This window comes from Polypterus senegalus, chromosome 6 (genome assembly GCF_016835505.1).
Source record: "Polypterus senegalus isolate Bchr_013 chromosome 6, ASM1683550v1, whole genome shotgun sequence".
In the NCBI taxonomy this organism is placed as follows: Eukaryota; Metazoa; Chordata; class Cladistia; order Polypteriformes; family Polypteridae; genus Polypterus; species Polypterus senegalus.
Window position 1 is genome coordinate 97,814,169 of NC_053159.1, and position 13,493 is coordinate 97,827,661.

Below are 13,493 nucleotides of genomic sequence, written 5' to 3' on the forward strand. Positions count from 1 at the left end.
TAATTAAAATCAGAGTATTCCTTTCAACAACAATATTATTTGCAAATAAACACTAAGCCATGGAAAAGGTCGGGCAGCATTAGGGCCCATGATGGACCAGAATGGAAAGTTGGCAAATAAAAATGCCATTAACAAGGGTCTTCACGTGATGCTGCGGTCCTAGAGTATGTGCAGTAAATCCAACTTCGAAAGAAATGATCAGAAATATGGATGTCACCATTTACTGCAGAAACTAAAGATACAGAACACAATTTCTAGCATAATTTGATCATTTACCCTGATCTTTAATACAAGAAGGCAAAGCCATGTAGAGCTGCCTTCTTCCCAGCAAATTGAGTTGTGATTTTGTATACTGTTGGTTTTATTTTTTCTGTTTGGAGATGACAGTAACATTTTAAATTTAGCAAATTATAAAACATGGGGAACACCTAATACTTTGCCATCTGGAAAATCAACTGGCATGAAATGCAGCAACTCACTTAAAATAACAAAAGAAGAGAGCAAGTACACAAGGGAATAAAATAAAAAAGAAATGTCATGCTTTTTGCAGTTAGTAACTTAAATAAACATAAAATGTTTACAACAAAAACACCAACACCTGTAAAGGAAAATTTAGGAAGAGAAAAACAAAAAGCTTGCCCAACTTGTTCCTCCGCAGAGGTCATCTATGAGCTGATAAGCGAGGTCTGCATTCTCCTGAAGGGAATGACACAGAATGACACCCAACAGATTAAGGCAGGAGGGCGCAACCAGCTTCTCTACAGCAACTCTAGCCTTCCTTGTGGTATAGTTTTAGACATAACATAACATACACGTGTACAAAATAAAAACATTTGGCAAATCATTTCTATTGATTTCATTCTAAAAACAATTAAAAAAAAGTTTTTTGATAGATCAACTATCATACCAGTAAGATATATTAAGAACCATCATTATAATCACTCAATAAAGAGAATCTCTGAATAAGGTAAACTTTGCAGAACAAGAGCAAACATGCAAATTAAATGCATTATCATCACAAATCTGAAATGTAGCAAGGATAGCTGCACAACAGGGCCTTTAGTCAGCTGTCTAGTCACTCATTCTGTCAGTTTTATTGCCGAGTCAAGCAGCTTTCATCCACTCCCTGAGCCGCTAGCTCCAACAGGACATTGTCCAAGTAATTCGGATCAGGATACCCATGGCCTGAAGTGTTGGACATCATTTCTGTCTTATGGTGAATTTCATTCCACACCACCGTGTCTGCCTCTCCTGTCGTGCTTGAGGTTCCAATTGTGAAAATCAACCGCCGGTGCCATGCAACCTTTAAAAGCTCCAAAACCTGAGAAACGAGAGAAATAACAGAACTAGAGTCAGTTGTTGATCTCAAAAGAGGTTTCATGTAGCAGTAACTGAAATAATGTAAAAGGAAAAAATGGTGCTACCTTTGACTTCATCTAGCAGTATACTGTTTATCTATTGCTCTACAGTGAAAAACACTTCAAGCTACTGTTTTATTCTGACTTGGCATTAGTGAACCATTTACATTGCTAGAACCGAAGGAAGTTGTGTCGTGTTTTCAACATAAACTGCTTTATGCATTGCAAAAACATAAAAATAATAATAATACAAACACCCGATTAAAAAATGAATAAGCTTTGTAGCTTCATAAGCTAATTCAAAGCTTTAATGAAAAACAAGGAAATACTCTTGAAAAATTATCCAATTAAAACAGCAAAAAGGTCTAAGAATTGAAGTTGTTCTGACTGGTTAATATTTTTATTTCAGAAAGTATGCATGAGATCTGTGCACAGTCACATGCATGCTGTGAAAAGAACAGGGGAATTTTAATTGCAGTAGCTTTTACAGGTTTTGGAAATTCCTATGCAGTGCCTTTTAGAGAAACTCACTGAGCTAGCAATGTAACCTCAGAGAAAGATCTTCAAGTAAATAAATTAGCAAAACACTAATGTATCTGGAAGTAAACTGTGTTTAAAAATATATGTAGCTCTTCCTTTATATCTAAAATATGTCAGTGGGTTGATGAAGGTGTGCAGACAAGCAAGCACCATGACAAATGCGCAGAGAAAGAACAATAAAGATGGCCCCAAACATCATTGAAACACTCTTAGACATGATGAGACATCAATAATTACCAATCCTTGATTTATGGCTGATCAAGAAACTGTTAATAAGATCATTAATGCAACTGCTTCCACAGAACAGCCTATAGCAGTGGTTCTTAACCTTTATTCTTTCTAGATTCGCCATTGTTACATGAGATTATGTGAGGGCCCCCATACACAGGCAGCCTTGACAAAAGTGCTTGTTTCTGTATTTACACTTACTAACAAAAGTGTATCTGCTGCAAGTGCTGTTACACTGACTGTGGTTTTTTATAGTATGACAGAAAATTAATTGAACACTTAAAAAAAAAAAAAAAAAAAGTCTGTATATTTGTATTAAATAAGAGTTATTTTTACTATTTCTATAGTAGTAGACTACTTAATCATACCATAAAATGCATTGCCTTTTTAAAGATAATTAACAAGCAGTAATTACCGAAATATGCCATGTGCCACTGGGGACATTGTTGATTACAACAAAAGCTACTTACTACTCACTTGGCCTAAGCATTTCAGGAAAAAAAAAAATCTAAAGTAGTTTTTAAAATGCAGAACAAGTACCTACTGACACTTTTTCGTAAATGACTGCAATTACAGATGTTTCTTCATTATCCTCCTGATTCAGCCCTCATGCATTTCAGTCAGCAATAGCCACATTTAACACAAGCAGAAATGGAAATACATTTTCACTTCACATACAACAACTAAGGCAGCAGAAAAGACAAAAAGCAACATGTAGGGAAGTGTCAGAAGTCAGGTAAGCCACAAATGGATGGTCACCCCTGACATCTGTGTCAGCAGCGGTATGCGTGAAGTTAACCTATCATTTCCTTTATGACACTGTCAAAACTTTGCCATTATGCTAAAACATTCAGCTTCTTTATGACGGTAAGGCATGTCACCTTCTTTTTGCATTATTAGCAGCCTGTTCCCATTATAGCTAGAGGTATACAGCTAAAGGCAGGTTACCACTAAACTCAAAGTGCTCTGTGTATGTGGAGAGTCCGACAGATCTCTGTCCCGTGTGATAGACGGCCGGAGATCTTTCTCGGTCGGAACGCACTTTTCAGAAGAGGACTTTGGGAGTGGACAAGTCACCAACAATACCTCCCCTGGGACATGAGAGGGCAGCCCCCAGTTTACATTGGGGCCACCGGACTTGAGTTTTGAAGCTCAACCCTGTGGAGGCATGTGGCCACCACCAAGGGGCGCCTGGTCAGTTCTGGAGCCGTGGTCTACAGCGCTTCCATCACACCCAGCTTGACCGAAGAGCACCTGGAGCACTTCCGGGTGCAGTATAAAAGAGGCCGCCTTACTCCACTCAGGGAGCCGGAGCCGGGAGGCAGAGGATGGAGCTTGCAACTGGAGGAGTGGAGGTGTCAGAAGGAAAAGAAAGAAAGGACTGAGCTGAGTTTATTGGGGTTTGTGCACTGTATTGTGTGTGCAGGTGCAGAAGAAAATAATAAACATGTGAGTTCTGGGACATTGTTGGTCTGTGTGTCTGTCTGTAGCCAGGCTGGTCATTTATACAAAATATAAATACAGGTCCCTAACTTGCAACAGGCCAGGAATCCTGCCAACTATGGCAGTCTAAAACTAACAATCATTACTGGTCATATGCACCATGTTTTGAATACTGATGAAGCAGGCCGCTTTAAAAATATGTCAGGGCCAAATCCAGCCTGTGAGCCTTTAGATGCCCTGCTGTACTTTGATGTTTAGTGATTTAAATATTTTGTAACTATTTTATAATTATTTCCAGGCATCTTGGAGCTCCCCTGGAAGGTTACTGGGGCAGTTTAACGGGCTGTGCCAGCCCCACACATCAAGAACTCTGGCCTACAGGACACAAATAAGGAATAAGGTCCTTATAGCTCTAATGAGCATGAAAGACAAAGGGCTGAACATCATGGTGGTGAATATATGAATGTAAATAACAACTATATAGATCATCAGATAAATTTGATTTTACATAAAATAGAATCGATAAATTCCACATGATTATACACAAGACAATTATAATAAATAAAATGACAACACTTTTTCTTGGTCACTCACAAGTATGGTCAATAGGGAGCCAGTACTCTAGGTTACATAAATGAATTTTAAACGTAGTCAAGCAGTAAACCATGGAGTACAAAACTGGTTTAATTAGACTTTTAAAGAACTTTCAGTGATTTTTCTAAAGTTCTAAAGTCTACAGGTTAGGCCTTCATGGTAAGGACTGTTGTGAACAGCCTGAATGAATGCAGTGTAACAGGACAGGTGTGATGAGGCTGGGTCATTTTCCTAGACTGCATATACGATGTTCTCAGAGGGAAGTTCTGTCTTGAACAAAAGATTGTGCATCAGAGCAAAAAGTAAACAGGATGAAGAGCAACCTGCAATCTCTCGTTCTCATTCTGATAAAGCACACATTTCTAGTCAAAGTCAACTCTATCTCATTCAGCTAATTGTTGCAAAGGCATAATGAAAACCCAACTGAAATCTTCTAGTGGAAAGAAAAAACTATGTCAAAATGTATTTGTTAAAGATCAAATACAATATCAAGACCAAGAACAGAACTATAGATAGAAAAGCTTGGTCATACCTTTCTTCCTTTGTCGCTGTCTGGAAGGTAGCAGTGGCGAGGAAAACCCCGAGAACTGTATGGCTGGCCAGGTTTGGGATGTTCTGGTCCCTGAAACCAAAAAGAATAACCAGGTAACATTTAAAAAATACTTTATCCATTTTTGTTCTCATTATTAGTGGTAAGCAGGGATGAAAACAAAATTTCATAAAGTACTGCCATGATGAAGTGCTTTTAGAGGCTTTTCAAATGAAAATTTGAAATGACCTCCTCCCATATTAACAAAGGTAGCTATACAGCTGTTTACTGATGTACCGCAACAAAACTAAAACAAAGGTGTGCAAATTCTCTACCATAGGCTATAAACAAAGCAGTACACTAAGTTTTGATTGATTGTGAAAGCAAAAATCTCACAAGAAAGATGTCAGTAGTCCTCAGACTTTGCATAAGGGTTGCATATATTCTTAGCCTTTCACATGAACCATACTGAAAACATGCTTAATTGTGATACATCTACAGAAGAAAAAAAAAATACAAAAATGCACCTGAATTCCACTTAGAATGTCATAAACAATATGGATTGTGCCAGAATCTGGGTGACCTGGAAGAGGCTGCGGAATGAAATAAATATCCATATTTCCTTTTGGCTGTATTCCTGTTTTTTCACCATAGATTGCCTTGCAGGAAGGACATTGTAGACTGCCATCCTGAGACAAATCAGAAGAAAGACCGCATTTATTTTAAAAGAAAAAAAAAAACTAGAAAGTTGCAAACATGGACTGGGGAGGCACACAACATGTTAATACCTGAATAATTTCCTTAGACAAAATAAATGGTACATGGTAGCATATAGTAGCATAAATATACCGTGCATATAGTAAAACATTTGGGCCATACTTTTAAAATATATCAACACCTATTCAACACCTACTATCATACACATTTCTAAATAAAGTACTCTATAATTTACTCTGTTATTAACCATCCATCCATTTTCTGAACTCTTACTTCCTATGAGTATTTTCGTGTCAAATCATCACACTTTTGGACCTCATTATCACAGATTTTAACAAAACTTGGCATGCTGATTTGGTCATATGAATAACTCATTGAACTAAAACTGCATGTGTCTTGCATCAGTATCAAGGGAGACTTAAGCTAACAAAGTTAGGAGAATTATGACTGACTGGCTATATCCCCCTGAATGTATGTTGCACAGAAATAGTTTTGAAATTGCTTTAAAGCACTTTTGAAGCTATATTTCGAGTAAATACAATGCTATCCTCAAAATTAAAAATGACCATGTTTTTCAATGAAAAATTGAATAGCAAAAAAAAAAAAAAACAGTACTTTCAAATTGGTCAATTTTTTTTTTACTAAAGCTAGCTTATAATGTCATGAACATCTCCAGAAAATTTGGTCTTTGGTTTTTGAGTTGTGACTGAGCTATCATTATTCATAGATGGCATCATATGGTTTCATATCCTAATGGGCCTTTTTCTTAGCAGCCATATTAATATGAAATAGTATTGCAACCACGGGTGTAAGTAATGACATGAATTAAGGCTCCAGTTATGCCACACTAAAACTGAACAGAAGCTTCGCTATTGTCATTAGTGGCACCTGTGTTTGTTTCAATGTGGCTAATAAATGCCAATACTCCGCCCTGCATTAATAAGAGGGGAGTGAGGTGTGTAAATCAGTCAGGTATAATCAACGATATAATCAATCAATAGCCTCGTAAGGGGATGCAAAAATGTGTATACCTGACGAGCCCAATAAGGGCGAAACACGTGTTGTGGACTCTTTCTATTATTTGACAGATACTGTATCACATATATCAGATCTGCTTCTTACAACTGAGAGTGGCTGATAGCCTGCAAATAATGACTTGCATGCCGACGTGACCTCAATTAATGTCTATGCAAGGACTTCCATGTCATCCAGAATGTTGGAGACAACCTGCGGCGTACAGATGAACTGGTTTCTTGGCATTGGTGCATTTCTCACAGAACCGTAAGTACTCCACTTTTTGAACAATTGCTGAATTCTGATTTTCGTAGGAGCACTTAGAATGGCATACTGTTCCACAAATCTCTCACATGTTAAGTTGGAAATCTGTACGACTACACAACTTCACAATTGAAATACAATGTTACAATGTATGTCTTCTCTCCTCTCCGTACACAGGTAACAGCCTTAAAAAAATAAAAAAAAATATCCAAGGTGACCCACTAGCTTCACATGGCCATGTTCACTTAAGGTAAAACCACAGCGGGGCTTTTTATGGTGTGTGCAGACAACTACACTATGATACCTGGATGACGTTATGATCATACTGTGATTTATGATGTTCTGAAAGTATATTAAGTACTGCACTTGGTTCAAAAACATATTCTAATTTGACTGAAGCTGAAATGATATTCCTATGAGCAAAAACCACCCAGTTCATTACATCAAATAAGAAGTTAAGTCATTCAAGTTAAATATTTTTTAATTGTTAAAATGGAATAGTCACAACAAGTACATCTGGGGTTTCCACAGTAAGAGTGAAAATATTGATGTATGTGTATAACCATCAGTGCACTGGTTTTAGGTAAAGCCTTGTGATGCAAGCCCCTATATTGTTAGTGCTGTTGGTGTACTGTAGTTGATTTTCATATTATGATGCTACACAGGAATTATAGACCAATTTCCAATTTATCTTTTCCTTTTCAGATTTTAGTGAGACTGATAACCACTCTCAAGGGTGTTTAATCACTACAGACCTTACAGGGGGTCTATGTTGAGCGACTCATATGTTTGACGTTTTCCTCCTCAACCCCAAAGATCCTAGCCCATAACTAATAACCCTGCTGCCCTCCCCACCTGTTTACCCACCTTTTCCAGTCTCTATGACATAAAAAGTGCTACATTAACAAAATGGCATCATACGTTGATCACAGTGACTGGTGTCATCGGCGTCATCTGGAAACTAAATTTTTCCCCAGCAAATAATCGTTGCACCTTGCCTAAAGGCAGTAAGCAATGTATTCCAGCTGAACCTTAACTTTCACACCATACAGCTACAAATTTTTCTTAATTAAAGCACAATAAAAAAAATAAATCAGACTTTCATCCCTGTCACAACAGAGAAACCAGTTTAATACATGTTATAACTGATATTAGAGTCTCCTCTGATCAAAGAAATGTTGCCATTATCATGCTTTAAAACTTAGGTGCTGCATTAAATAGTACTGGTTTGAGAATTTGGTGGCCTTACCAGGCAGTGTTCTTAGATGTCCCTTTATATCTACCAACTATAATCAATATGTGCAGAAATCTAACATTAGTACTTCTCATTTGTGTCCACACTTAGACAAGATATCCCCTCAAAGTGAAGATAATGTAGCCACATTGGTGCTAAATGTAATAGGGACTCGAAGAGTGATGACATGTGAGACAGCACGGACTTTAAGGGCTAGTTTTAAATCAACAAAATTCATGAACAATTAAACATAAGCAGGATATGTGCACCTTGGATGCCACAATGTTGATTATTAAAATAAGTGTTACCTGTGGGTTGCAGGGGGCGCTCACCTCCCAATGCCCGATGCAGACAAGACACAATTTTTTTCACATATAGGCTTTTTATTGTGCTATGGGAAACACTTCCCAAATTGTTTCCCACCTGCACAGTATGGTACAAAGCATAATAAGCACAAGCACTTCCTCTTCCCTTTGTTGCACCTTCTGCCACTACTCCTTCTCCAGCAAGCTTTGTCCTCCATCTCCTGACTCTTATCTTGCACGCAGAAGTACTTCTGGTGTCCGGTTAGTGTGGTCCAGAAATACATTTCGGTGATGCAGAAGCCCGAGAAAGTCGGGCTCTGCAATTGCTGCGTCACCCACGGAACCCAAAAGTGCTGTACTGAACTCCAACTCCCATGAAGCCCTGTGGGAATCCAAGGCACCGCTGCAACCCAAGGGGGTTGCCATCAGGGGAGATAATGCCCTGTATGTGTTCTTATCCCTTGTCCTTTCCTTTATGAAGATACCCCAGCCAAGTAAGGGTCCTGGCTGTCTGCCACACACCACATGCAATGCTTCAAGGAAAATCTCAAGCTTATTTACAGTGAGAGAAATTATAAAAAGTTTCTAAGTGGGATTAAACTTGGATATATCACTATGGCAAAAAGCCTAAAGAATATTTAAATGGAAGCACTGAGGTTTTTTCAAACCAATGAAATTTGAAGTGGATGCCAGTGCCAGCAAGGCCAAGTGCAGTTTTTATGCGGTGTACAGAATGGTTCATATAGGTTGGTGCTATATAAATAAAATGTATTATTATCATCTTAAAAAGCACACATAGCCAGTCAATATGACTCTTATTTGCTTTGGCATTTGTAGCAGACAGCTGGAAAAAGTGCAGAGAAAGGAATCGATGGATTACAAGGCATGCAATGCCATCCAATTCCCACAACTTGGCCCTGAATGACTACCATTTGATTCCCAATCTGAGCAACTAACTCCATGGCAGCTATGGCTGCATAACCAAAACAAATGTTTTATTTGACAGGCACAGAAAATCATTGTGAATGCCATAATAAGTGCGTTAATGTTCACTGGGAGTTAGGGGTTTAGGAGATATGTGTTTTACTATAAAGGTGTAAAAACTTATCTATTCCAATCAGTGGAAAAACTAAAATCATACATTATACTGAATACAAATCAGTGGACTAAATTCATTTTATATACAAAAACTGGAAGACTGCTATTACTGTAAATTACAGAGGAAATAAAAAAAGTAAGTAATACCTTGTTTCCATTGTTGTACATTGCAAGCATGCATAACAGGTGTAACGTGTGACCACATTTCTTAAATCTGCCAACCATTTTAGTGTCTATGGACTTGCACTCAGGGATTTCATCGTATCCTGATGGACAAGGCAGTCTCTCCATGCAGATAATGCAATTCTGAAAAGAAAAATCACAATGTAGAGGTATACAATTAAAAAGCAGAAGCACCAACAAAAAGTTGCATGCTTATATCACCAGGAAATTAAACAGCTCAGTAGTTTTCAATTACTAACCTAAGTCTCCTCCACGTATGCTTTCTTTGCAGTCCAAACAAGTAATGTGCATAATAGGAATGGACTGACTAATTTGTAATGCAAAGCTTATTTATATATGGGGGCTAATACTTTTTATTAAAACACATTAAAGATATTTTAAAATACTTCACAAACAAAAAATATAAGCACATTCAGTATCAATTATGTGATTTATGGTCTGGAATAACTACACATATGTCTACAAGTCTATAAATATAATACAAATAAAGATTTACTCACAGAATTGATGCTCAGGCTATCAGTGTAAAGTTATATTAGCAACCTCTCTGTTTAAATGACCAACTTTACTTACACAACTGAATATAGAGGGTGTTACATAATTAACATATACAATGCTGTTACCTCATCAGGAGGAGTATCTACTGTTTCCATGTATTTAATGATCACCTCTTCAGGATTTGGGACTGAAAAACAAAAAAGATATTTCAAATATTACATAAATTTGGAGCAAACAGGTACACATGTGTTGAGCTCCATTTGTTAATACAGGTCACAATGCAATAACACAAGCTACAATATTTGCCTGTACATTAAAATAAAGTAAAAAGGGTAAAACAGCAATCCAGTCTGCAGATAATCTTCAAGAGTTAAATAATTATTGTGTAAGGTATGGAGTCTATCGCCCCATTAGGAAAAGCCCTACATAAACTAATCCTTGGCATATAACATAACAGGATTTCAGAAAACATTTAATATATACTGTATCTCCAAACAGACACTAAAAAATATATAAATTAATATGGACATAAAAAACAGCAAAGCAAATGTTTTTGCAGTAATGTCAATTCTGGCATGGCAACAGAAAAAGCAGCTTAAACTAGCAGGAAGATATAAAGCTGTAATCTACATAGAACCATCACACAGTAATATTAGTTTCCGAACAAAATGAAGTTTCAACACTTCTGATATGGCCTGCTATTTCATAAAGTCAACATTTTGCTGACAAACTGATTTACCATGAAGAAATCAAGCATTTAGAAGAGGTTTCTTCTTGATATGAAATGTATCGCTGCATCAAAAACATACGGATTAAGACTTCACTCCAAGGATGTAGCAAATATTTTAATTCATTGTTTGCTTTCTCAGACTAAAGCATTTGACCAGCTCTCAGAAAAGATATTATGGACTGACTTTTTACGAAGAACCAGAAACTACAAAGAAACAGACGATGAGAAGCAACAACCCAATCACTATACTGTAGTGCTGGATTGGTACTAGAATTTTAACTTTGGTATTGCTGCCAGTCTTTGGATCTCAGTACTGGTACCAAAATGGTTCCAAAGCAAATAACAGATAACTTTCACCCTGGCCTTACTCCAGCCTCACAGAAGCACCACAAGACTGCATGCCTCGTGATCACGCCACACTACGCACTGCTTCTAATTAGCAAAAAATGTGCACTGACCCATTAGTGAGGATGGGAATCACAAAGTTTCTAGCACATCTAAACAGGTTATCAGAGTTTCAGGGGGTTTTGAATGAAAAGCTGACGTTTATAACCAGTACTGAACTTCGCAAAATGCTGGCACTGTACCGTTTTAAAATTTGGGGTTTTCAGTACTTATATTGTACTGTCTCATAATAATAAATCATTTTAAATTGAAACAATTCTGCATAACACAGTGGTATTTCACTTATGTAAAACATCATCTATAGTTAGCACATATAATGCAATTAATGTGTTTTCTGTATTTCTTTGGAACATTTTCTCTTCACATAAAAGTCAATTACCGATAAAGTCTACTTCTTAGCACATAGTGGTGTTACTGCACACACAGACATTTTCACAATATAATTCATTCTCACTATACATATACATACAGGTAGCTCCCTATTGCTCACAAACAAGCTCGACATGTTCACAGTGGGTGACAGCTGGTATAATGATGAGGTCTGAAGTGTTCATTTCACACTGAGCTTTACAGATGCAGCTTTCATTATTGCTGAGGCTACTAAAGTAAGGCATTACTTACACTTCATATAGAGTGTGGAAGAATAATTTTAGGGGAACATAGCATTCATCTTAAAGAAATAGCATAAAAGGGATAATAAATGTGGGAAACCAAACAAAGGTCAAGTGAACAACAAAATGTACACTGAAATATAAGATTTGCTTTAGGAAAAATACTGAGGTGGTCAAGTAAATAAAGAATGTACCAGAAGAAAGGTTGATGTAATATACAAAATGTACTGAAGGATGACTAAGAGATGACTAAGAAAGCAGCAGATGTCCTATAAACTAGAATGGACAACTGTTGTATGCACAGAAATTTCAAGAGTGGTGTCTCATCTCAAAAGGTATAAGAACCACCTGAATAATATAATAAGACTTTTAGTCTATATAAATATTTGGGTGTATACCAACGAACCAACCAGAGTAAGATGCATTGATTGACATGGCATTGTATGTAAATTCGACAGTTTATAAAATGAAATTGACATGGCATTGTATGTAAATTCGACAGTTTATAAAATGAAACTCTATTCTTTGTTTCTCTGATCATTCTGCCTATGCTGTAACAGACTGATTTTGAAGAATGCTCCCTCTAAGGCATTTTGCCGAGGAGTCATTAAAAGATGCAATGAACAGCTTTTCTCTTGTCTGATTACTGACTTGTCTTGTTAAAGGATGTTTCTTTCTTTAATAAGATGTTAAAGTCCATGTTCATGATCTCCTAACCAACTCTTCTACTGCACATTTCTATTCATATTGACAACCCCTCCATGAAATTACATAATTGTCCCAATTCTATGGAAAAATTATATTGTACAGTTGTTTGTGCAAGTTAAAAATGATGATACCACACATACCCATCAACTTAATAGAGCAAGACGAAACATGAAAGCAAAGTCTAAACAAATCATTCATTAAATACATAACTTACATATCCCTAAGTAATACACTTTATAAAAACACAATGAATGGCAATACAGTAAGATTGACAATGGAATTATTCACTTTACGCCGATTGCTGGTGAGGTGGCTCTAAAGAGAACATTTTGGTTCCTTGAGCATCCACTTCCACCATACCACCCAGAAGTTCAATAACAACTCACGCTACCAGTCACTTTGTCCTTTTGTCTACTCATGCATGCTGTCCAGCTGCACCTCAACTGACTCACTAAGAGTCAGAAGCAAACTGTATTCCACTCTTTACCCTGAGCCAACCCAAGGCTGGGGTACACATCTGAGACTCACCAGCAGCTTATGCATCAGAGCTAATAAACTGCTGCCAGAAGACATTCCTGTAGTTCCCACTAAGTGTTGAGACTACTATGTGCATGCATTCATGGACAAGGTAAGTAATTTTATCAATTTATAAAAAGCAATTCACTTTACGGTCACATTTTTGGCTATGTTTCATTTACTTGTATTTTCTGCCTACTTAATAAAAATCTGATAGCAAAAAAAGAACACAATATTACATGAAAAATGTATATATACAGTGACTGTGAAGAAATGACCTTCAACTTGAAACATACCGAACCTATCCTTTAACTACATAATGAACAAACATTCATCACCAAAAGCATACTGTGTTAGCAACAGTAACTGGCTTCTAATTAAGACATTAACTGAAAAAGAAATTCTTGATGCCACTCCTGTTCTCCAAAACCAAGACTGATGTCCTACTCGAAGCAAAATAATTATTTTCATCAGAAATATACACTAACTGAGCAAATTTCTAGGAACACCTGTTCACC

The 13,493-nt window shown here is 37.0% G+C and overlaps 1 protein-coding gene across 2 annotated transcripts in view; it reads right to left on the bottom strand.

The window, feature by feature from the left end:
• Positions 1-343: 343 nt before the first annotated feature.
• Positions 344-13,493, bottom strand: part of dtx2 (deltex 2, E3 ubiquitin ligase) — a 70,436-nt gene continuing 57,286 nt past the window's right edge. For both annotated transcript variants that reach the window (XM_039756625.1, XM_039756624.1), the window contains 5 exons: positions 10,131-10,192; positions 9,472-9,630; positions 5,220-5,381; positions 4,696-4,785; positions 344-1,321 (listed from right to left, as the gene is read on the bottom strand). In XM_039756625.1, the coding sequence (XP_039612559.1) occupies positions 1,094-1,321; positions 4,696-4,785; positions 5,220-5,381; positions 9,472-9,630; positions 10,131-10,192 (701 nt within the window). In that variant the 3' untranslated portion in view covers positions 344-1,093. The remainder of the gene's footprint in view (positions 1,322-4,695; positions 4,786-5,219; positions 5,382-9,471; positions 9,631-10,130; positions 10,193-13,493) is intronic.